The 22,665-nt window shown below is 32.8% G+C and overlaps 1 protein-coding gene and 3 pseudogenes across 1 annotated transcript; 1 reads left to right on the top strand and 3 right to left on the bottom strand.

Annotated features, from left to right (window-relative positions):
• Positions 1-482: 482 nt before the first annotated feature.
• On the bottom strand, positions 483-3,229 carry LOC110655210 (pentatricopeptide repeat-containing protein At4g21705, mitochondrial-like; annotated as a pseudogene).
• A 4,703-nt stretch (positions 3,230-7,932) lies between these two features.
• On the bottom strand, positions 7,933-10,364 carry LOC110655243 (E3 ubiquitin-protein ligase RMA3). Its single transcript, XM_021811477.2, has 2 exons — positions 10,057-10,364; positions 7,933-8,937 (listed from the first exon to the last, which is right to left on the bottom strand). The coding sequence occupies exon 2, from the start codon at positions 8,930-8,932 to the stop codon at positions 8,141-8,143; it is 792 nt and encodes a 263-aa protein (XP_021667169.2). The 5' UTR covers positions 8,933-8,937; positions 10,057-10,364; the 3' UTR covers positions 7,933-8,140.
• Positions 10,365-10,740: 376 nt separating this feature from the next.
• LOC131174095 (pre-mRNA-splicing factor ATP-dependent RNA helicase DEAH7-like) lies at positions 10,741-12,027 on the top strand (annotated as a pseudogene).
• Positions 12,028-13,659: 1,632 nt separating this feature from the next.
• Positions 13,660-15,976, bottom strand: LOC110655199 (uncharacterized; annotated as a pseudogene).
• Between the last annotated feature and the right edge of the window lie 6,689 nt (positions 15,977-22,665).

The following is a 22,665-nucleotide window of genomic DNA, read 5'->3' as shown; positions in this document are numbered from 1 at the left end:
ACTCTTTTTTATAAAATATTGAAAAAGTAAATTGGGGTTCACAATTTTCCTTAGCTGAAATTAAATATTATTTATTTCTTTTTAAGATTTTGAGTGGGGAAACAGAAGCATCAGCAGTGAACTTGTTACTCCACCAAAGGCAACCGTTGTTAAATCATTGAGTTTCAAGTTTCCATTGTGAATATTGCAAATCTGGTTAAAGTGTCTTTATTTGGGAAGCTTGCAAGTCAGAATTTACAGAGCCTGTAAATTATCCAGCTTTTGCTTCCTAACAGGCATAACTGAAAATGGGAAGAGAGGTTTGAAGCCTGCTCACATTGTCCTTCTGCTTATGATAAGCAGACCATGTGATCTCAGATTGCAGAGCCATACTAACTGTTTTTAATCCTATATAAGGTACATGTATTTCATAACATTCAGCAAGGCAAAGTAACAACAACAGCAGATAGATGATCCACTAGTTCCATTATAACAATTCAAAATCTGAAGAAGTGATCATCATTTATCAATATTATATATGGAAAAAGAATTTACTGCTTGTTTGACTCTGTATGTACACAACAAATACGTGTCTAACAACAGAATCAACATACGCAATGAACTTCAGGTTAGTTTGCCAGAACAAAGAAAAATATCCCCTTAAAAGCCCTTGAATCATTCAACATTCTTGCTTTCGTGAACTAAGAATCGTCTTGCTTTCTATTTTATCAGCCTTCATGCCCTCCAATAGACCATCGACCTGCTTGCCACCTCTGATATGGGCCTTAATTTGGGTATGATATATTTCCATATTTTTTGGGATCTTATTCTCCAGCGAGCTCGCAAATGCTTCTGCATCTTCAACATCCCCATTATCACCAAGCCAACTCAAAATGCTAGAAAATAAAGAGAGCTTCCTTCATGAATTGAAAAGCCTTTTTCCCTATTCTGCTTATCCACATATCCTGCTGCAATAATAGACCAACTATTTGGAGTTGCAATCTTCTGTCAGCCTTTTCAATTAATCCCCTCTGACAATACCCAATAAGGAGGACATTTGGAACTCAGAAATCATAACACTGGCAGGATGACTCCCACTCTTCTAGCAAGTTCTCAGTTTCTTCAAGCTCCCCAAGTTTGACTAGCGAACCCAGCATGGTTATGTAATCTCTTTTGACTTGCTTCTTACACCTGGCTTTTGCAAGGCCACATAGCCTCATCATCTCATCTTTATTCCCAAGACTTTCATAAAGTGAAATCAAATGATTGTAGCCTAGACAAGTGCGCTCACTTTTAAACCTGCTTTTCTGTAGATGTTGGCTGTTTTAGAATAAGTAATCCAATTCATGGGATGTGAGATTGGTTCTCCATTTCTTCTAGAAATTTCTCCACACCACTAAGATCAGATCTTTCTGTACAAGACTTCATGCAGATTCTGTAGGTAAAATTGTCAAGGGAGACAATCTTTATTCCTTTCACCCCTGGAAGCACATCAAGAAACTTTTTTCTAGTTGGTCAGTATTTGTGTAGAGACAGATGAGGTCGTTGTAGTTGAAAGGACTAAGAGCAAAACCCAGTTTCTTCATCTTTTGCATATATTCAAGGGACTTGTCAACAAGACCTTCACTGACATAACAATTTAGAAGAGCACAATAGATCTTATCAATTTTATCTTGGTCAATAATGGTCATCCAAATTTTGGAAGTAGCTCTCTGTAGATTCCAGCCCATGAACTCCACCAATCAGATCCAATTGCACAGCACGTTCAGCTGGTGAGAATGTGCCAAGTACTTTGCCACTTTGCCACTCATCCATTCAGAAACCTACAACACCCAGAATCCAATATCAAAATATCAAGAAATACATAACTCCAAACTCACAATAATGGTCATCCAAATTTTGGAAGTAGCTCTCTGTAGATTCCAGCCCATGAACTCTACCAATCAGATCCAATTGCGCAGCACGTTCAGCTGGTGAGAATGTGCCAAGTACTTTGCCACTCATCCATTCAGAAACCCACAACACCCAGAATCCAATATCAAAAAATCAAGAAGTACATAACTCCAAACTCACAATTACCAGATCTAGATTCATACTTTATAGGGCAAGTCCGGAAAAGTTTAATAATCATGTCTTCAAATGAACAAATAAGCGTAAGGTATTAGAACCCGCAAATAAAGTTTTGCATAGTGAATTTGAAGTTCTCTTCCAGTAAAAGTAACGGGTGGGTTTTGAAATTCCTACAAGGACATCATACGGTTTCTTGAAATTCAAACTTTATTATATTAGGGGTTATGTTAATAAGTTATTTCACCAAAAGGAAAATCACATCCAATGGGGAAAAATATGTAACCCAATAAAATAATTATCCCCTACATATGTGCTAAATGTAAGGGAGCTTCATTTTCCTACTATCTCAACAGTTATTTTTACTATATTTTCTCTTTATAGACTGGAAACCTTTAACCTGGATGCTAGAGGTCTTATAATTTAAACAAAATCAATGAAGAATATCAGACTCAAGACTTCCTATCACTTATTTCTCCAGAATTTTCAGCTACCAAAGGCACAGCTTTTTTTCAAAAATAAATAAATTCTTTTGAGTACCTTATGAAAGCATAAAACAACTGGCAATAAAATCACTGCAAGCAATTACTTGCATTCATATCTCACGAAAAATCAGCTCCCAAAATCGTAACCAGCTGAGTTTATTTAACTTCGACCAAGTGTTTGCTTAATAGGCATATCAGCTAATTTTCACACGCACTAAACACCAATCCAGGATCCATCTTGCATTTTCCCGAAACACACACAGAATCCAAATGAAATGAAGAAAAATTCTCATAATTTACGAATACAAGATAACCACCTACTCTCAGAAAGCAAGACAGAAGCTTTAAAGATCAAAATTTGCTATCGTCTGCGGTCACGGAGGCCTCAGGCAATTCTTTGGAGTTGGAAGCCTTTGATCATCTTGCCCTCTTCAACCCATTTATCAATTACTGGAACCAAACTGATAACTAGGTCACCAAGGGGAGTGATTCTTGAAAAGAGGTCATTGCTTGCGTTGGTGTGGTGTCTTCTTTTCAAGATTGCATTGCTACGAGGCTTTGGGTTCTGTTGAAGGTTGCGAAGAATCGCGTTGATGCCGTTTGGAGATTGAGTTTGACAACAATGGGAAGCGAGAGATTGATAGTTCTAGCTTGAAGCCTTGAAAAGCTGCTGACTGAGACTGAGGGTAATAATTAAGTGTTACATATTCGGATTTGAGGAGTTTGACTTGAAAAATATATAAAATATATAAAATTATTAATTAAAATATATAAAATTAAATAAATTTAAATTTTTTTTATGGATAATTATATTTGATTTTGAAATAAATTTAAATGATTGAAAATAAATTTTAATTATGTTTGAAGTGAATTTTTGTTCTGACAATATGAATTAAATTTGAATTTAAATATTATGATTTTTATGAATATTTTATTTATTATCATCTTAAATTATATGTTATTATTATTGTAAATAACAAATAGAGATAAGTAATATAAAAAATTATTTTTTATGTGTTAAAAATAAATTGTCTTAAAAAATTTATAATTATATTTTTATTTAATTATCATATTATGATTAATTTATCCTTCTATATATTAACCTACGTGGAATAGCAGGATTATGATTTAATTTCTCCACTAAAGTAGAATCAAACTGCACTAAATTTTTAGATGAGTATTTTTAATTTGATTCTAAGTATAACTCTGCTGGTTTGGGTTGAGTATGAATCTACCAGAAAACTTGAGCCTTCAAATGCAGAGTTTTGGATTTAAACTAGTGAGCTAAACAGAAAAGAAACCCTTGAAAAAACGATTACTTCAATTTTTTTCGATTAATTTGACAAAATAAATGAATTGTATTGAAAATCAAAATCCTCAAAACAAACTAATTGAACTGCATCAATTGAATGAACTAACCAAATTAAATATACTAAATTAATTTAATTCGATTTAATTTTTTAATTATGACCGAGAATTACTCACCCCTGCCACTCATGTTCTCTTTCCAAAAATAGTCCAACTAAAAGTACAGAAGTGATATTAGGAATGATATTACTAAATAAATAATTTGATAAGGTGAACTCATTCTCTGTCTTTTGAATCTTATTAAGTACTTAATTATATATATATATATATATAAATAATATTCCCACAGGTATTGTTATTACACTGGAAGGATTGAGACTTGAAACACGCCATTTTAAGACAGGAAATTTTATTTCCACAAGGTGGTCAACAATTGATGTAGCAAACACATTGATAATTGCCCTTCTTGAGATTGGAAACACAAACACCATTGCCATTCTTGAGCTGAAGGCAACGTTGCCTGCAAGATGAGAGATTGCATCCGTCTGGGTTCATCACTTGAAAGCACCTTCCTCCATCCCCAGTTTTCACTTTCCTCATTTCCACTGTTTTGACCAACATATCAACTTGTTTGTAATTTACACTTATTTAGCAAGAAAAACAAATTAAGAAACAGAAATTCTAGTGCAAGCCTAGTACAATTCTTATTGGTAATCAAGAAATTATATTAATTACCTGTGGAAGCCAACAGTAGCAATGTTAAGAGACAGCAACAAAAGTAGAAAGGCTTCATGGCTTGATGACTGCACAATTCACAACCTCTTGATATGATTACTTTAAACACATGTTGAGCCTTTAATAGATGGATTGAGAGATGAGATAAAAGACAAAATTTCATAAAACATAGACATAGTGCTAAACAAATTAAAGAAACAAGCATAGCTAGCAAGTGGATTTTTGTTACAATGAACTCTCTCTCTCTCTCTCTCAAATTTGGAAGAGAGTAGTGCGCATGGTTTTGGGAGATATTAAAGACCCACATAATCAAATATAGCAAGTTGAAATTGTTAAAGATAAAACAGTGTTGTAGTGGGAGAACATGCACAGCAGATAAAGGTAAGCCTGAATTAGTTGAAGCACCACTATGGCTGGGTACTGTACCTACCACTTGCTTCATTAACCCTACTTCTACATTTCCTAATTAAGAGGTTAGGGTTCTTAAAGAAAAGTTTGATTTTAGCTAGAGCCACTTGATACTAATTAAGTTCCAATTAAGCACTTAAAAGTGATTCAATGATTAGAGGATAAATTATTTCCATTGCATGCTAACTATAGTTGTTTGTCTTTTCCATATGATTAATTAAGTTAATTAACAACACAATGCCATATTTGTATATAATTATAAAAAGAAAGGGAAAGAAAAATTTGATTTTCATTATCTTTTTCCTTTTCTTTTTGTTTAGATTAAATATAATAAGTGCAAATGGGGGAAATATATATATAATTTTAATGATAGAAAGTAAAAAATCAATTTTTACTTTGTCAATTTTTGCTGATCACTGCTCCTAATATTGCATAAGATATTTGTCAATAGTTGCTGAGATTCTCACTAGACAATATCATCATTTTCCAGTGATTTTAGGTTTCAAAGCCTCATTAATTCTTCCCCCAATTTTGTTTGAGGTCAATTCCCTAAATCATGCGTCTGATTGACACTGCACGTGGGAATACAATTTTGCCTATTTTCTTGAGAAATCAATTCCCTCGTCAACCATCAACTCTTTCATCTTATCGATCAGTTTCAAGATTTTCTGCAATCAAAGGTCGGTGCATTATTAATGCTCTACAGTAGTACCTGCTTAAAATTCTACAAAGTGGACGTGTAACTTTCTTTTGTTTCATCATATGTCAAGCTATGGAACAAAGGAGGTGAAGAACTAGGAGCAAACAATTCGAATTGGAAGGAACTGCAACCGCTTTGCCAGTTTGTACCCCAATTCCAGTGCATGGGCACCCCATGACGTGGTCCTTGAACCTCTAACCCATGCAGCCCTAATATCACCACTGCCCCTAACCCACTGTGCAGCGAAATTTATTAATATATCATATCGTACATTATTATATTATATAATATGATTTTTATTATTAATAAATTTAGAAAAATGATATAGTACATTATGGTTTAATGGCATTCTCTTGTTTGGTAAAATAAATATAAAAATTACTAAAATACCATTTATTATTATTATTTAAAATATATAAATAGTTTAAAAATATTTATTTAAATAGAATATTAATTTGTAAATAATGTTATTATAATAATAATTAAAGATACATTTTATATTTTTCAATTAATCACTAAATATGTCTTATAAATATATAACATTGAAGTTATATAATTAGAATTTTATATATTGTGTAGGGATAAAATAGAAAATAAAAATTCTAAACATGTCAAACCAATAATTTAGTAATTTGAAAAGTTATGGTAAAATTATGATTTAAAAATCATTATTTTACAACTCCAAACGCTATTTTTTAGAAATAATCTTTCTAAACATATAGAGTAATTATACCACACAATATGAAATCATTCCAAACCATGATGTAAACACAGTGAAGGTTTGGTATCACTATTAAATTGAAATTTGAGTGTCCTCTCAATGTGCTTCTCTTCTTCGTTTGAATGCCATGCCACCCTTCAATTAATTCATGCACATTCAAAATTAAAGAATTATAATTAAACATGGAGTAATTATGTAGCTAAGCAATTATGATTCAGGATATATAGATTAAGTAATTAATTTTCCTATGATGGAGTTAAAAAGGAACAATGCCTTCATTGCCTTTTCTTGCAATGCATGAACAATTATTATTAAACTATTACTCTTTTATTCAATTATTAATGATGAATTTTAGATATTTCTATATATGAATATTAGTATAATAAACTCCAAATATCATGATATGTAAATCAAACATGATGTAACAATGTAATCCTCACACAATCTGTTTACATTTCTGTCCTCAGAAGGTATGAGTTACGAGGAGTTTGATTGGCACCATAGAAAGTGGCATGAGCATGAAGCCAACCGTCGTGAAGTTGACATTAATCCACTCCAAAAAGAAAAACCAGCCCAAAACACAAGATTAAGCAATTGATGATAGGCCCCATCTCGAATTTCATACAAAGCAATCAACCAACAGTGAGAATGATATATTAACCGGCTGGAACACAAATATCCTAGATCAAATGCCCCCATTTTTATACAATACGGTTGTCGGTCATTACATTACAGGAAATCTGAAACTAATACCCATTTTATGGATATTTCTGTGAATTTTGTCGAATGTTTGATTAATTTTAAAAGAAAATTGTTATTAATTTTATTATAAGACATGCTATTAAACTACTTGTCTAAGTCTAATAGCAATTTGCATTTTATTTTTCCTAATTTCCCTATTTGTGTTGCCTCTCTTTAGAACATCCATTCCAACATTAAGGTTTTACATAAAGGGTAGTGTTGCCATCCTCATACATTTTTGTTCTATGTCACCCTATTTTCTCATCTTTTATGTGATCTTTTTTACATTTTAATTAAATTTCTTCTATGTATATGGAATTTTCCCTTGATATAAAATAAAACCTAATTTCAATATCTATATATATAATGGAGTCATCAATTTCATGTTTGGATATATACTTGAACACTTAGATTAGATGTTAAATACAGTTTCCGTTAATAGTTATTGGTGTATAAATATCGCATAATACTCTTGTTAATTTACCACTAGCTTTCTCTAATTAATTAGGATTTGAACTTCAATTTTCAGGGCTTCTTTTGTATTTAGATGGAGTTGAACTTTTTCAGCCTATTGATTCTTGCCACATCATATATAAATGTATTTTATTAAAATATGTCTGAGATAATGCGACATCCCATCAAAACATTAGGAAAGTCCTTACATTAAGTAACATTTTTAGAAATTTGGATGACGGTTGTGAAATCTGCGTGCTTCCAAGTTTCTATGTGTTGCATTCCCTGTGCTTGTCTCTAGGGTATAGAAATAGCAAGCATACTAGAAAAATCACGACTTCAACAATAGAGCTCAATAAAACTAATTAGCAATAATGGATATTGTGTGTAAAGAATATTAATTTACATGCAAAAATGCCCAAGGGAAATCTCACAACCTGAGTTCCCAGCAAAATTTCTAATCGCATCTATGTCCCTGTGAATATTTTAATTGCTTCTATGCAATACTCTATACAAATATACAAAAGCTGAAAACTAATATAATCAGAACAATAGAAGACACAATATAATGCAACAAAAAAGAAAGATCGTCACCCTATTTAGAGACTTTTCAAGCTGCATCTCCTGCCTCCTCATTCTATGACGATAACTTCTCATCAGATGGTCAGAATTTGGATAGGAATAAGCAAACAAACTCGTGTCTGATGTCCCAAAAATTCTTGCAAACATCATCTCTCCAAACATCCCAATGATGGGATTGAAAATTTGTCTCATTGCCGCACCACCAAGATTTGATGAGGCCATAGCCCCATATCCTCCATATGAGTTAGGGAAATATTGCTGGTGATGAAAGGACTGTGGTTGTGGCTGTGACTGAAAGAAATTTGGATGAAGTTGCTGACTCTGTTGCGAAGTGTTACTAATCAATGTATTCAATGCAGGAGGTGGCCTATGGGGTATGACTACATCTGGAAAAGCGTTCTTCGATTCTAGATTGGTTCGGGATTTACCACGACCATAAAGGGGCACCAATGAATTTGGGGAAATGTTAGCCTTACAAACAGGGCAGCTTCTTGGCTGCTGCTCATAAGCATCTGCGGCAGAAGTTTTAACATGCAGCCACTTGTAAATGCATGGCCAGCAATACAGGTGACCACAAAGAGTGATAACAGGATCATGTGGTGAGTCCAAGCATATGTTGCAATCAAAACAATCTCCATCCACATCTGAGATGCCTGTTGGGGTTGTGATGGATTTCCATTTCTGCTTAAGTGTAACATCTTCGTCAGATTCAAAGTGTACCTCATGTTCGTAGAAGCTTGGTTCCATAGCCATATTATCTGTTCCAAAATTGAGGTTTCTTAGTAAAATTGAGGTTTCTTAGTATTCGGATGGAAATATGCCCAAAGGGAGAGACCAAAATCAAAGCATATGGATACTACAAGCATTTAGGTACATATATCTGTGAAAATTACTTCTCTGCTAGCATGATTGAGGGAAAAAAATGAAAAATTGGAGACACAACTGGACACTGTGAATCCATAAGTGCACAAAACAAAAGGAAAAAAAGCATTATCCAATAGGTTCAACTGTCCAATAACACAAATACCCAAAGACCATCTACTCAAACACAGTATGCTAAGCATCTTCTGATATATATAAAAAAAAAAAAAAAAAAGGTTATGCTGAGCATCTATATGAGCATAAATGAATAAGACTAAAGGAGCTAAAGTTTCAAACAACGTATATGATTAAATTTATAAAAGCAAACACAATTGAAAGATTAAAAAAATATTGTTAATTGAAGCCAGGCTGTCTTCAATTTAATCCAATATATAGCAAAAGGCAAAGATGCCTTGACCCAACAATGATGGATAAGCAAAACAGAAGCCTCTAATCATCCAGAGTCTCAAATAAAAATGCTGAAAACCTCAGCTACATGAACAACTACCAGAAAAGGTTAATCCAAAAAGAAAATTCATTCTTTTTGCAGTAAAAAAAATAATGGTTATAGTGGAACCCGAACACCAAAATTCAAATATTCCTTCTCCTTCGGAAGCAAATAGAAAAACAAAAAGTAACAAAACAGAATTGCAAAATGCACAAATCAAGCAATAGGTAAAAATCTTGTACAAATTCAAGCAACCCATAAAACCTTCTAAGCATTTTGGGACTCCAGCACAACCGAAAAAATACCCAAACAAAAAAAAAGGACCATCTCCGAAGATAAGCATAAGGCCACAGAAGAACAAATTCAAAGTTAATTCGATCGTAATTTCAAACAAATCTAAACATTATTATCGTAATAATTATGATTAACAAGCCAATCAAAACTCAATTAGAAAAACGAACCAACCACAAAAGAAAAAGCACTGTCTAATACAAAATCAAAACCAAAACGAAAGCCAAAAAAAATAAAATAAAATAAAAAGAGAAATAGGTGGAAGGAGAGAGCGTACCGATATAGAAAAATACTGAAACAGATCTAGAAGGAATGGATAACGAACAGAGAGGTTAGGTTCAACAGAGAATCTAAGTAGCAGGCAATTCTTGAATCGGTTGTTTTGGAAGTTATGGAAAGAAAAAACAATCAGAGAAGATTATAGAAGCAGAAATGCAAGGAAAGAGGGATTAGTAATAATAAATACCGAAATAGAAGGAAAGAGGGCTTAAGGGTATAAATAAATAATTATAAATCGGTGGGCCACTGCCTGTGGAAAAATTATAGTACACAGGAAAAAATTTTAGGTATAAATATATTTAGGTTAGAAAAATTTTATTATTATATTTATATTTTATTAATAAAAAAAATACATTTTTTTTATCTGTGCAAAGTGCCGCACAACTTCAAATATAGGCTATAGTTTGTGGATATATACGTGACGTGCACATCTAGAAGGTGGGCGTTGCAAATTCGTGTATCTAGGAGGCTCAGATATTGTTTCAGCCAAATGCTGACTGGACGTCGACGAAGAAAAGAAGTAATTAACTGTAGCCACGTGAGAGGCCGCCAATCTTGTGCCACAAGAAAACGGGTTGCTAAAGATGAAATCCAAAAGACATGGCAAACGTTTTTTACTTCCTCTGGCCAACTCATCTTGATGGTTTGACTTGATGAAATCCGAAAGACAGCATAAATAAATAATTTCATTGACACAAGTTATGGTAAAATGCAAGTATATAATCTTAGGATGGGCATGGATGATTCTCAGGTATATCCCATTAGCTGTGCCAGTGCTGATCAGAGTGCTGTGGGGCTGGCTGAACAGGCCTTAGCGTATGTTACAGGCTTTGCACAGTAAGTGCATACCTGGATGAAGTGCTACCCAGTCCATCGCCAGAGATTCAGGGGACCAACCTGGCCAATGTGATTCTGTTGCTCAAGTATCTTGCAATAGAGAATTTGTTGGATTTCGATTTCATGGACCCATCTCTCTGGGTTAACATTCATAATTCCATGTACAGACTGTGGCTATTGGGCGCGCTTGAGTCTTGATACTGTTGGGGGGTCTTAACAGAAATTGGCAGGAAAATTGTGGAGTTCCCATTGGATCCCCAACTACCTAAGATGCTTTAAACGGATGAACGAATAGGCGGCGTAAATGAAGCTCTGACAATTGTCCCAATGCTTCAGTGCCATCAGTGTTTTTCCTTCCCAAGGATAGAGCAGACAGCAGTGATTCTGCTAGGGAAAAATTTTTTGTTCCAGAATATGACCACTTAACTTTGCTTAATGTGTACTTGCAATGGAATACTCACCAGTATCGTGGAGATTGGTGCAATGGTCATTTCCTGAATGTTAAGAGGACTAGGAAAGGCTAGAGAAGTAAGACCCCTGCTTCTTGACGCTCTCATAACATTGAAAATTGAAGACGCATATTGGGATATTGTGAGAAAAACCATGTGTTCTGCATATTTTCAGAATGCACATAAATTATTAAGGGTGTTGGAATGTTAGTTGCAGGAATGGAATTCCTTCCAATTTGCACCCAAGAAGTGCTCTGTATGGCTCAGGACAGACTTCCGAATATGTGGTTTGTTGCTTGTGACGACTAAGGAGTGCATGCAGTGTGCAAATGCATTGGAGCCCCAGTGGTAGGCTGAGTTGGAACCCTTGCTTTATTCTGTAAAGAAATCAGATTCATCCACATCGAAGCATTAAAAAAATAAAAAAAGGAAGAAGCAGATGCAAGAAAGAACGGCAATGAAAGGAAGCGAGGGGGGATGAAAAGATCAAAGCAACCGCAACAAATTTCAATGCTTGGGTTGCAGCGAGGCTTTCCAACTTATTTCAGACAAAAGAAGCTCGAGTCACCGAGTGTAATGGAAATGCATATTTTGTATTCCTTATATCTGCAAGTCAAATATAATAACGTTAATTCTACATATTTGTTGATATAAATAGGGTATTCACACCCTTCAGACAATATTTCTTTTGTGTATGAGGAGAATTATTATTTAGTTTTAGTATTTTAATGAAATTAACTATGTAATTCTTCTATTTTGAAAATATATTATTTAATTTTTTTTTTATATCATGAATCGTTTAGTCCTTCGTTTCACTTTAACCCTTTGTTTCAATTGAGAGAAATGAAGAGAAGAGAAAAAAGAAATTTTAATTTCCCTAAATTCTGTCGTTTGGACATCAAATAAATAAAAAAAAGAAAGCAGGAGAAATTACATTTCTTAAACTCCTCGAATTTAATCCAAAACATTTCTTACCGAATTAGTAGGAAAGGAAGAGAAATGGGTATTATTTGTGTTGAAATATTTAAATGCCCTAAATTTTTTAAAAACCTCTCTTTTTTTAGCTTGTAAGAATATAATAATCTTCTCATATTTTCTTTTAAGACAAAAATTATATTTATCTCCTATTCTAATAATATATCCAAATAATATAAAGTAAATCAAATTTCTATTATTATCTTTTCTCTTAATTTTTCCTGCACAGTTAAACATCCAAATAAAAAGGTAAAGTAATTAGTTAACTTAGTCAAAGGAGAGAGAATAGTTGTATTATTCAAATCACAGGGATTGGATGATTAATAGATTTAAAATCATGGGACTAAATTATTGTATTATTCAAATTATAGGGATTGAATAGTTGAGTTGGAAAAAAATTTTTCTTTAAAATAAGGAGAGGACTAAACAATTACATACTAAAAATATAGAAACTAAATAATATATTTTTCAAAATAAAAATACTAAATAATTAGTTTCTTTAAAATGTATATACTAAATAAAATTTCCTTCCATTTATGCCTATTAATTTCTGTTTATGTTACTCCTCACAGAACAGAATACTAGCATTATTATTATAGCAAAGAAAAGAGTATGCTAAAGAAGAACAATGATTTCAAAGACAAGAAGTAAAAGGTATATATATATATATATATATATATATATTTTTTTTTTTTTTCTGTGCTCCTTTTTGTTGCAATTATTCTAATCTTTTTTGCCCCAATCCTTTTGGCTCTCTTTTTTCTTCTTGCTCCTATTGTTGAAATTACTGAATGGATCATCCTTTGGAGGTAGGTCTGATTGTTTTGTTGAGTAGTGACCTTTATTAACTGAAGCTGCGAATATTCTTCGATTTGGACCTTGGTAGGTTTTATTTTTTAGGGCAGGGGCTTGTTCCAAGGCCGATTGTGAAGAAAATTCTGTGCTAGCCAAGCTGCGAAGTTTACTTGTAAATTCTGTAGTAAATGTGTCGTTAGAGCCTGTCAATTTAGTTTAAAGAGGGCTAGTTTCTTAATGAGGGTAGGCTGATGGGTTTTAGGTGAAGCTTCATATTCTGAATACCCAGCAACATTTGTATTGTTAAAAGTGTTTAGTCACATAGGGTTTAGCAGTCATGATAAATGTGGCATTTGGATTTGGGACTCGGTTTTTAGATGAGCATTTGTAGTTTGTCCAGGAGTAATGAGAAAGGTCTGTGTGTTTAATACACGTTCATCAAGAGGTTAGCTAATAGGTGGCAAACTAATCCAGAATTCCATATTTAAAAGAAAAAGAATGTTTGAATAGGCAAGTGATATATCTCACATTATTTAAAGATAAAATTAAAAGAAAAAAGAATGTTCGAATAGGCAAGTGATATATCTCACATTATTTAAAGATAAAATAATATACAGCTGCATCGATCCAATTACCAAACAGAGGAATATATGAGTTTATTACGAAAGCAAAGCATCTGAACTTGGGGCATTGAAAGCTAAAGAGAGAGGAAACCAATTCTAAAGAGGTTAGTTCAAGCAAATTCTCTGTTCACTTTGCACCTTCATAAGAACTTCTCTATGCTGGTGGCCAAAGTACTTTTGGGAACTGCACCAATAATTGCATCTTTCTTTTCACCATTCTTGAATATCATAACAGTAGGGATACTTCGAATCCCATATTGGGTCGCAATTGCAGAACTCTCATCAGTATTAAGCTTGTAGCATTTAAGCTTTCCAACATATTCCCCAGCAAGGGCATCGATCACTGGGTGGATCATACGGCAAGGACCACACCATGGAGCCCATAATTCAACCAGGACAGGGGGATTCAGATTGAAGAACAAGTTTCTGCCATGTTTTCTTATCAACATCCAGTACTGTAATTTTTAGGCAAGAAAAGCATTTTTCAATTAGTTTATGTTTTCATCCATCTCATCCATAAAGACATTCTATATTAACATGCAGTGTAACAATTAGAACACGGATGATAATTTACTAGTTTTATACATGGAATATATAACATTAATCTTCACGTCAATACTGGATTTTCTAGCCAATTCCAAATAGAATGGGATTAAGGCTAAGCTCATAGTTGAATTGACTCATTGCTGTCCTATGCATCTAAAATACAAGCTTTCATTATTTTTAAAACTAGCAACTTCAATTATTTGACAAAACTTAAGCCCTACGCTATTTAGCAATGCAAGTTTAGTGTCAGCCCAACAGCCAAAACTCAAATATTCGCTTCTCTCGATGGTGATGGGACATCATTTTGTTATCCTTTATTATTATTTTTTTCTTTTTCCATTAATTCTTTGGTAGATAATTTTCACTTTGGTTTTGGTTATTTACTCTTTGCCACCACAGAGTAGTTGGCTGCTTAGTTTTTCATAGTTCATTATTAGCGGTGTGCAAACGGTCGGTTCAGTTCCGAATAGAACCGAACCGATAAAATTGAAAATAAAAAATAAAAAATTTTAAAAACCGAACCTAACCGATTGATAAGAGAAAACCGAACCGAATCGAACCGATAAATATCGGTTCGGTTTGGTTTTAAACTGATCAAACCGAAATTTATAAAATTTCATATTTTTAACATTAAATCTAAATAATGAAAACATTAAAACAAAAAAAATTAGAAATCAAAACTCAAAAATCTTAAGGTTCGGTTCGGTTTTCTTTGATTTCGGTTCGATTCGATTCGGCTCGATTCAATTCGGTTCAATTTTTTTGATTTCCTATATATATTAATAATTTCGGTTCTGTTCGGTTTTTTTTATTTTTTTATGAAAATAACTGAACCGAACCGATTAACAGAAATTATCAAAATTATAAACCGAACCAAACCGATTGAATTTTAAAATCGAATCGATTGAACAGAATTCAATCGATTCGATTCGGTTCAATTTTTCAGTTTAAACCGAAAACTGCTCTCCCCTTTTCATTATAGCCCATAGCCCACTACTGAAACAAGAAACTATTAAAATTAGATCGGAAACTTTCAAGCCTTACTTATGTTCATATACCCAAATAAAATCTCAACTGCTCTCTAGTCCTTCATCTTCATGGTGTGCGTTTCCTGTAGCACCAAACATTGCCATTCTTAACAATTATTATGATTATTAGTATTCAATTATAGTTCTAACAGAGTCTTGATCGTGATACTCTCATATTCCGCAAAGTTATCAAGAGACTATCAGTACTCACACATTCCGCTTAAAGCATCAAAATTCCTAAATATTTTTCAGCTATCACACCACTCAGGTGAGCAGACCAGAACTTATATACTAATTGCTATTGAAAGATCTTCTAGTTTAATTTATCAAAAAAGCAAAAAAAATAAAAATAAAAACAAAAAAACGAGAGAGTGCGATCCTGACCTTGAACCGCAGTTTCCTGCGCCTCGCATATGATCCTCCCACCACGAACAAGTCTAGAAAGAGTAGGAATCTGAGTGACCGATCCAAAGGAGCGAACCTTGAGGCCTACTTCACGAGGGGTCTCCGGTTGATAGAGGAGAAGGAAGAAGCAGAAGCAGAAGCAGTAGTGGAAGGAGAAAGTGTAGGTTTGGGGAAAGAATAAGAGCGAGGAATCGAGGAGGGTTCGAGAAAGGTAGCCATGGAGATGCCTAAAATAGAAAGGGGAGAATGACCTTACAAGGAGAATGACCGTACAAGGGTGAAAGAAAAAAAATGCTGAAATGGGTTAAGAAGTGGATTAATTACGAATAAGGGGTGGGTGAGGAGAACTAAGGTGGATCGGTCAGCGCCTAAGATGTTATTCAAAATAGCATCCCAATTCCGGATACTATTCATATTGGCGTCCTGATGCCTTTCCTGCTACCACCTATACCTTCACTGCAGAGAATCGACTCGGGATGCCATTATTAACAGCGTGCAATGCTTGTAAGATGGAATATTTTGTCTCGTCGAAATGCAAGGCGTGGGACGCTAATAAAACTAGCGTCCTGTGTGCAGTTGCTCCAGTTCCGTCAGTTGGCAGAGATCAGGACGCTAATATAAATAACGTCCTGTGTACATTTCCATCTCGAATCTCCAGTCCCATCTGCAGTGCCGTTTGGGGAGTGCAGACCAGTGGGACGCCATTTTTATTCGCGTCGAGAGTTCCTCCCGCTTCCTTTATTTCGCCATGCGCTCTCATTTACGCCTTCGGTCTCAAAACAGCAGCAATCCAAATTTTTCCAAAACGCTCGTTCATTCCTCCATTGTCTCATTTTGGTGGAGTAGCTTTCTGTTCGGTGTGCAGCATCCTTATAGCCGGGCGGAGCAAGAAGGAGACAGGTGCAGTGGTAGACTACAAAGAGAAAAAGAAGAAATTTGAAAAAGTTTAATATTCAGGTGTGTATTTTGATTGTTTAACAATTTTTAACATGCAATATATGAAATGCTTGAGTGTTAATATGTTTATTATTCTGTAAATAATGTATTTTTTTTTTTTGTATGCATGCATGTTGGTATGTATGTGAGAAACTTTTGGTGAGCAAGTTGATATTTTTGTATGCATGGCTTAAGAAATAGATTTTCGTGATATTTTTAGAATGTATTGTTTCATATAGCATAGGAAAAAATAATTATTTACTATTAATATTTGTCTTTAAATTAGGAAGTGTTATCTTAAATTTATTGTTGTAAGGCTAAAAAAGTAGATATTTTTTGTAATAATATTAAAATTATATATATATATATATATATATATATATATATATATATATATATATATTTAAAAATATAGTAATAGCATAATACTGTTAAAATGAGTAAAAGTTATTGGAAAAATATTACAAAAAATTATATTTTTAGTGTATAATAGTGAAGAAGGTAAAGAAAAAATAATATAAAATTGTAGTATGAAGAAAATGTTAGGAAAGAGAAAATAAAAATTATAATTGTAAATTATGTTACAAAATAAATTTTATATTAAGTAATATAATTTTTGTATCACAAAATATAATAGTTTAATAAGTTGAATAGAAAATATTAGTTTAAAGTAAAATAATAGTTTAAGTTTTTAAAAATTAGTAAAAGCTATAGAAGAAAGGGAAAAATTAATAAAAAATTGAGTTCATAATATATTATAGTAAATGATGTAATAAAAATAAAATATAAATTTATATTATTAAAATATTATTAAAAAATGAAAAATTAGTGATATAAAAAATTTCCAAAAATAAGTAGCATTTTAATTAAAATGTAATTAATAAAAATAAAATATAAAATTATATTATTTAGATAATATTAAAGAAATAAAAAAATAGTAAGATAAAAATTTGCCGAAAATCAATTCTATAACAATTAAAATGTAATTATTAAAAATAAAAAAAATAATATTATTAAAATATTATTAAAAAATGAAAACAATAGTAACATAAAAATTTGTCGAAAATCAATTGCATATTTAATTAAAATGTAATTATTAGAAATAAAATATTAATTTATTTTATTAATTAAAATTAAAAAAATAGAAAAATTAGTAATGTAAAAAGTTATTGAAAATAACTTCTTTATTAAGTAAAATATGACGATTCATACAGGCCTATGATAATTCCAAATTATAATGTTAAATCGAACCAGATCGTAGTCTCAAACAGTTACTGCAATTCGTACCGATTCTTAGAAATATGAAGTGTAATTTTACTACGAACTACATCTTCATCTAGACCGTTTATAATATTTTTGTTATTGCAACAAACAAGTTTGAATACCTATTATCAACCAGACTGTTTATGCTGATAGTTGTTGCGATTTTTATTTTATCAGAAAATGTCAATTCCAACTTTTGCTACTTTATATTAGGATGGAGAAATCATTATGGATGATGAAGGCTATGAATATTATGGGAGTTCATCAACCGTCATTACTATTGGTAAACGCATGGATTTTGGTACTTTAGGAATAAAAATTGTCCATGGAATTAATTTTAAAGGTGGACATGAATTTATATCGAAAATCTTATTCAGACAACCCATTGTAAAAAATGACTCATTTAAATGGGACTGCATGGGTTTGGCAAGTGATAATGATGTGAATATTATGTTTAATTTCATTGATGAAAATGGAGGTATGTCATCAATTGAATTATATATTAACATTTTTCGACCATCTGCAAATGTTGTTGATGAAGCGAAGCGGGCCCATCAAATACTTGTTACACTGAAGCATTTCAGTCTACGGATGATTTTGAATCCGCTAGTAGTGATTATTGTCCCAATGATGATGAGGATGATGAGGACAAAGAGGATTCTGGTAAAGAATGGATTGATAGTGATGACTGGGACAAGAATAAGGATGTTGGTCATCATAATGAGTTAGTAGTAGATTTGTCTTTTTACTATAATACTCGTGTTGCAAACCCAATATTGCCGCTTGTCCCTCCTCCGCCTTATAGTGAAATAGATTTTTCACTGCTAATGGTTGATCCATGGTCAACACCACAGTGTAGTTCAATGTGGGATCCATTAAAAGAGTTTGAATTAGGAATGATATTCTCATCTAGAGAGGATGTCCAAAAAGCTGCCAAAGAATATCATTTACATAGGCACCATGAGTTTTGTAACGAGGAGACAAAGAGTAGAACATATGTCATCAGGTGCAAAGACATAAAGAGCAATTGTAAGTGGAGATTGCGTGCCTCATGGGGGAAAGGAAGTGATATATGAAAAATTACACGATATAACGGACCACATACATGTATTAATCCATTACTATCACAAGATCATAAGCAATTGGATAGCAAATTTATATATGATTTCATTCTCGCTATTGTACGTGAACAACCCAGTGTGAAGATAGGAGCGTTACAGTCCGAAAATCAAAGATAAGGTTGGATATATGCCAAGTTATCGAAAGACCTAGAGGCTAGGCACGATGCAATTATTAAGATCTTTGGTGATTGGGAGGAATCTTATGAAATGTTGCGACAATTTATGCTTGCTTTGTGCAAACAGATGGGACAACCACTGCACCATGCAACTTATATCAATCATTGGAATAGGCGAGAACAATATAATGTTCAAGGGCAACAAATGGGACAACCACTCCACCATCATTCTGAATATATGGAGTGGTACCGTCGAATTGCTAGACGTTGGATCTCAATAAGTGGAGCTGCTATTGGTTGTGTGGTAATGATTTACAGCATGTATTTTTTTCATTATTAAATACTTATAATAATAATTTTATCTTTTTTAACCTAAAATCTAACGTTATGTATGGATTTTTTATTTTTATAGGAGGACACAATTGAGGATTGTTTGATAAAATTACAAAATCCATCAATACAAAACATGGCAGAAGTTAAGCGTACATTAAGGAAAATGATGGTTGTTCTAGAACAAGAAAGTTGGCTTTGCCAAATGCCACCTCCTCAATCTGCACCTCAAGCAATAACTTTTAATGATGAATTGGAAGATGACCAACCCATCAACCAGCCTGGGCCATCACGTAGAGCAGCACGACGTCAATCACGTCCTCCTCGACGTCATCAACATCCAGTGCGCCAATCCTCTCCACCTGATGATGTTATGCCCCCACCTATAGCATTTCACCCTTTCTGCATGGCATCAGCGCCTGGTCCTGTCCCCTCAGCTCCTGCACCGTCTGATCCTAGTCCATCCACAGTATTCCAACCATATTGAGAAACTATCCCCACACATTACACTGGTTGGATGCCTACCCCATCAATACCTAACCCATCAGCACCATGGATGTCATATCAATCTCATGTGTAAAGCAGAAGCACATTTGACTTCACTGAGAGTCAGCAACCACAAACACCATTCGGCAGCTTATTTGCTCCATTTGGCAGACCATCTAGCATTGGGCCATCACAATATGCTTCGAGTCAATTTGGTGGATATAGTTCAGATCAATACTATGCACCATATCAGTTTGGTGCCTTAGGCCATATTCCATCTGGTGCAGGTCTATTTGGACACCATGAACAAGGTGCTATGCATTATACTGCAGGGGCGGAATCATCAGGACAACAACAAGGGCAACCTAGCCAAACCCAAGATGCACAAGGTGATCCAGAAGAGCACCAAGAAGGGGGACAACATCGAGTTCTTCGACCGAGACGACACATTCGAAGATTTAAATATTTATTTTCATTTGTATAATAATTATGAATACTTGTCTTAATTTATATCTCACTTTAAGCCAATTGCTCGTATGACATGCTAGTGAACATTTTATATATTTTTTTATAATTAATTTGAAAATAATAAAATAATTAAAACTAATAAAGTAATTAAATTTATTAATTGCTATGAAGAAAATATATTATCCATAATTATAATCATAATCAAAATTAATATTTTTTATACTTTAATAACTTTTAACGTTTAAAACTAACATAATTTTAAATTTATCAATCTACTATGTTTTAAAAATTAAAAAAAAAGAAGTCCCAATTAAGATATATAAAATATACTATTTCAAATATTATACATTTATATTTTTAATCTATAAATTAAGAAATATTTTAATGACTAAAATTTTTTTTTACAAAAATATAAAATTTCTAATACGATGGTAATATTTGTAATTTTTTAAATATAAATATTTTTTAAACTGTACAATTATATTATATTTACAATGTATAAATAGAATTAATTTCACAAATATATAATATTAAATTAATGGTACTACTACTAAAAAATAAAATAAAATTAAAAAAAAATCAATGTATACAGCTAACATATATAAATTTAATATATTTTATAAAATAAATAAATAAATAAAATAAAATGATCCAAATATTATAAATTTAATATATTTTATAAAATAAATTAAATAAATAAAATATAAAAATTGTGGGTAGAGAAAATGGTGGCGAAATGCTAATATTATTAGCGTTTTGATGTCACTTGGAACGCAAATCATATTAGCATTTTATTGTTGTATGGCGTGCATGTGCAGAGGAAGGCGGCGGGAGCGGACGAAGGCACTGGGAAGCTACTATAAGTAGCGTTTTGTTGTTGCATGGGACGGCGGACAGGCTAGTACGCGGGGACGCTAGTATAAGTAGCGTTTTGACGTGGGGACACTATTTTGAATAGCGTTTTGTAGTTAACGCTATTTTGAATAGCATTTTTTTTTTGAACGCTATTTTGAATAGTGTTTTTGTGCTCACTCACCCCCTCTCTGTAATTACTCAACATCCTAATACATTTCAGTATTTTTTTTCCACATTATCCTTGTACAGTTATTTTCCCAATAAAAAGACAGAGTATCGTATTCCTTTGTAGGGAAGTGAAAAAAGGAGATGAGATTGAGAAAGGTCGTGTGTCACTGTGTTAGAGAGAGAGAGTGTGTGTTTATTTGGACTTTCAGCTCAAGGAAATGAATATCGGAGAATATCTGAATTTTCCCATGTGGTTTTAACCTAGTGGTCGGATCAGTAACCCAAACGTACGCTGCCACATCATCAGGATATTCTTACTTTTTTAAAAAAAAAAAAATTCGAAGGTTAGGCAGTAAAATTAGTGTAAAAAATCAGAAACCATTGTGGCGAAAGATTATTATATGTTATTTATGTAAACCCTTCTCATTATTGCTTCATCATCAAATGCATCACAGAAAGTGATCTTAATATGGAAATTAAATGATCTTCTGATAGAAACACTTCGATTTGCTTTTATCACCAAGGTTGTAATTGTGAATTAATCCACATGAGAAGTAAAATTTTCAAAATTCGAGAAAAAGGGGGAAAAAACTTATCAAACTCTAGGGAAGTGCATTGCTTAAAGGAATTATCATTTTCTTTTGATATGCAATTGTATTAATTAATAGACATAAACGTAATCTGAAAATGAAAATAATTAATTAGTTTGTCTGGCACCAAACAAAATTTTAATTGGGTGCTTAGTTTTTTACTCCTTTACCAAAATTTAGCATATGGATATGCCAATGGGTGTAGTTTGTTATGTATAAAATGTTCTAGTTATTGCTAATAATTAAATACACAATTACCTACAGATCACTCTTCCCTAACCTTATGTGTATATATATATATGAACTTGCAAGCAAGCTAGTCCAAAACTGAGCCGATTTAAGTTGAATCAGTGGATCAGTCCCAGTGCTCTTCTCTGCAGGGAAACAAGAAAAATGGGTCTCTGGGGACATTTTCTACTTGCGCTAATCTCCTTTTCTCTCCATTCTTAGTCTGCTGTGGCCATTACCACCAGGCACTATAAGTTTAATGTATATATGCATTTTCTTTAATTTTCTGCATTCTTTTTTATTAATATATTGTCTTTTATCTCTAAGAATTAGTTCAATATACTTTTTTATGCTATTTATTAATTACAGTTCATTGAAAATTTTGCAG

Source organism: Hevea brasiliensis, chromosome 15 (genome assembly GCF_030052815.1).
Source record: "Hevea brasiliensis isolate MT/VB/25A 57/8 chromosome 15, ASM3005281v1, whole genome shotgun sequence".
NCBI classification, from domain to species: Eukaryota; Viridiplantae; Streptophyta; class Magnoliopsida; order Malpighiales; family Euphorbiaceae; genus Hevea; species Hevea brasiliensis.
The sequence above is the reverse complement of the archived record's forward strand: the minus strand, read 5'-3'. Positions and strand labels throughout refer to the sequence as shown.

What these genes read in the sequence shown, in the direction of transcription:
- LOC110655243 (XM_021811477.2), bottom strand. Translation starts at nt 8,932, where the DNA reads ATGGCTATGGAACCAAGCTTCTACGAACATGAGGTACACTTTGAATCT.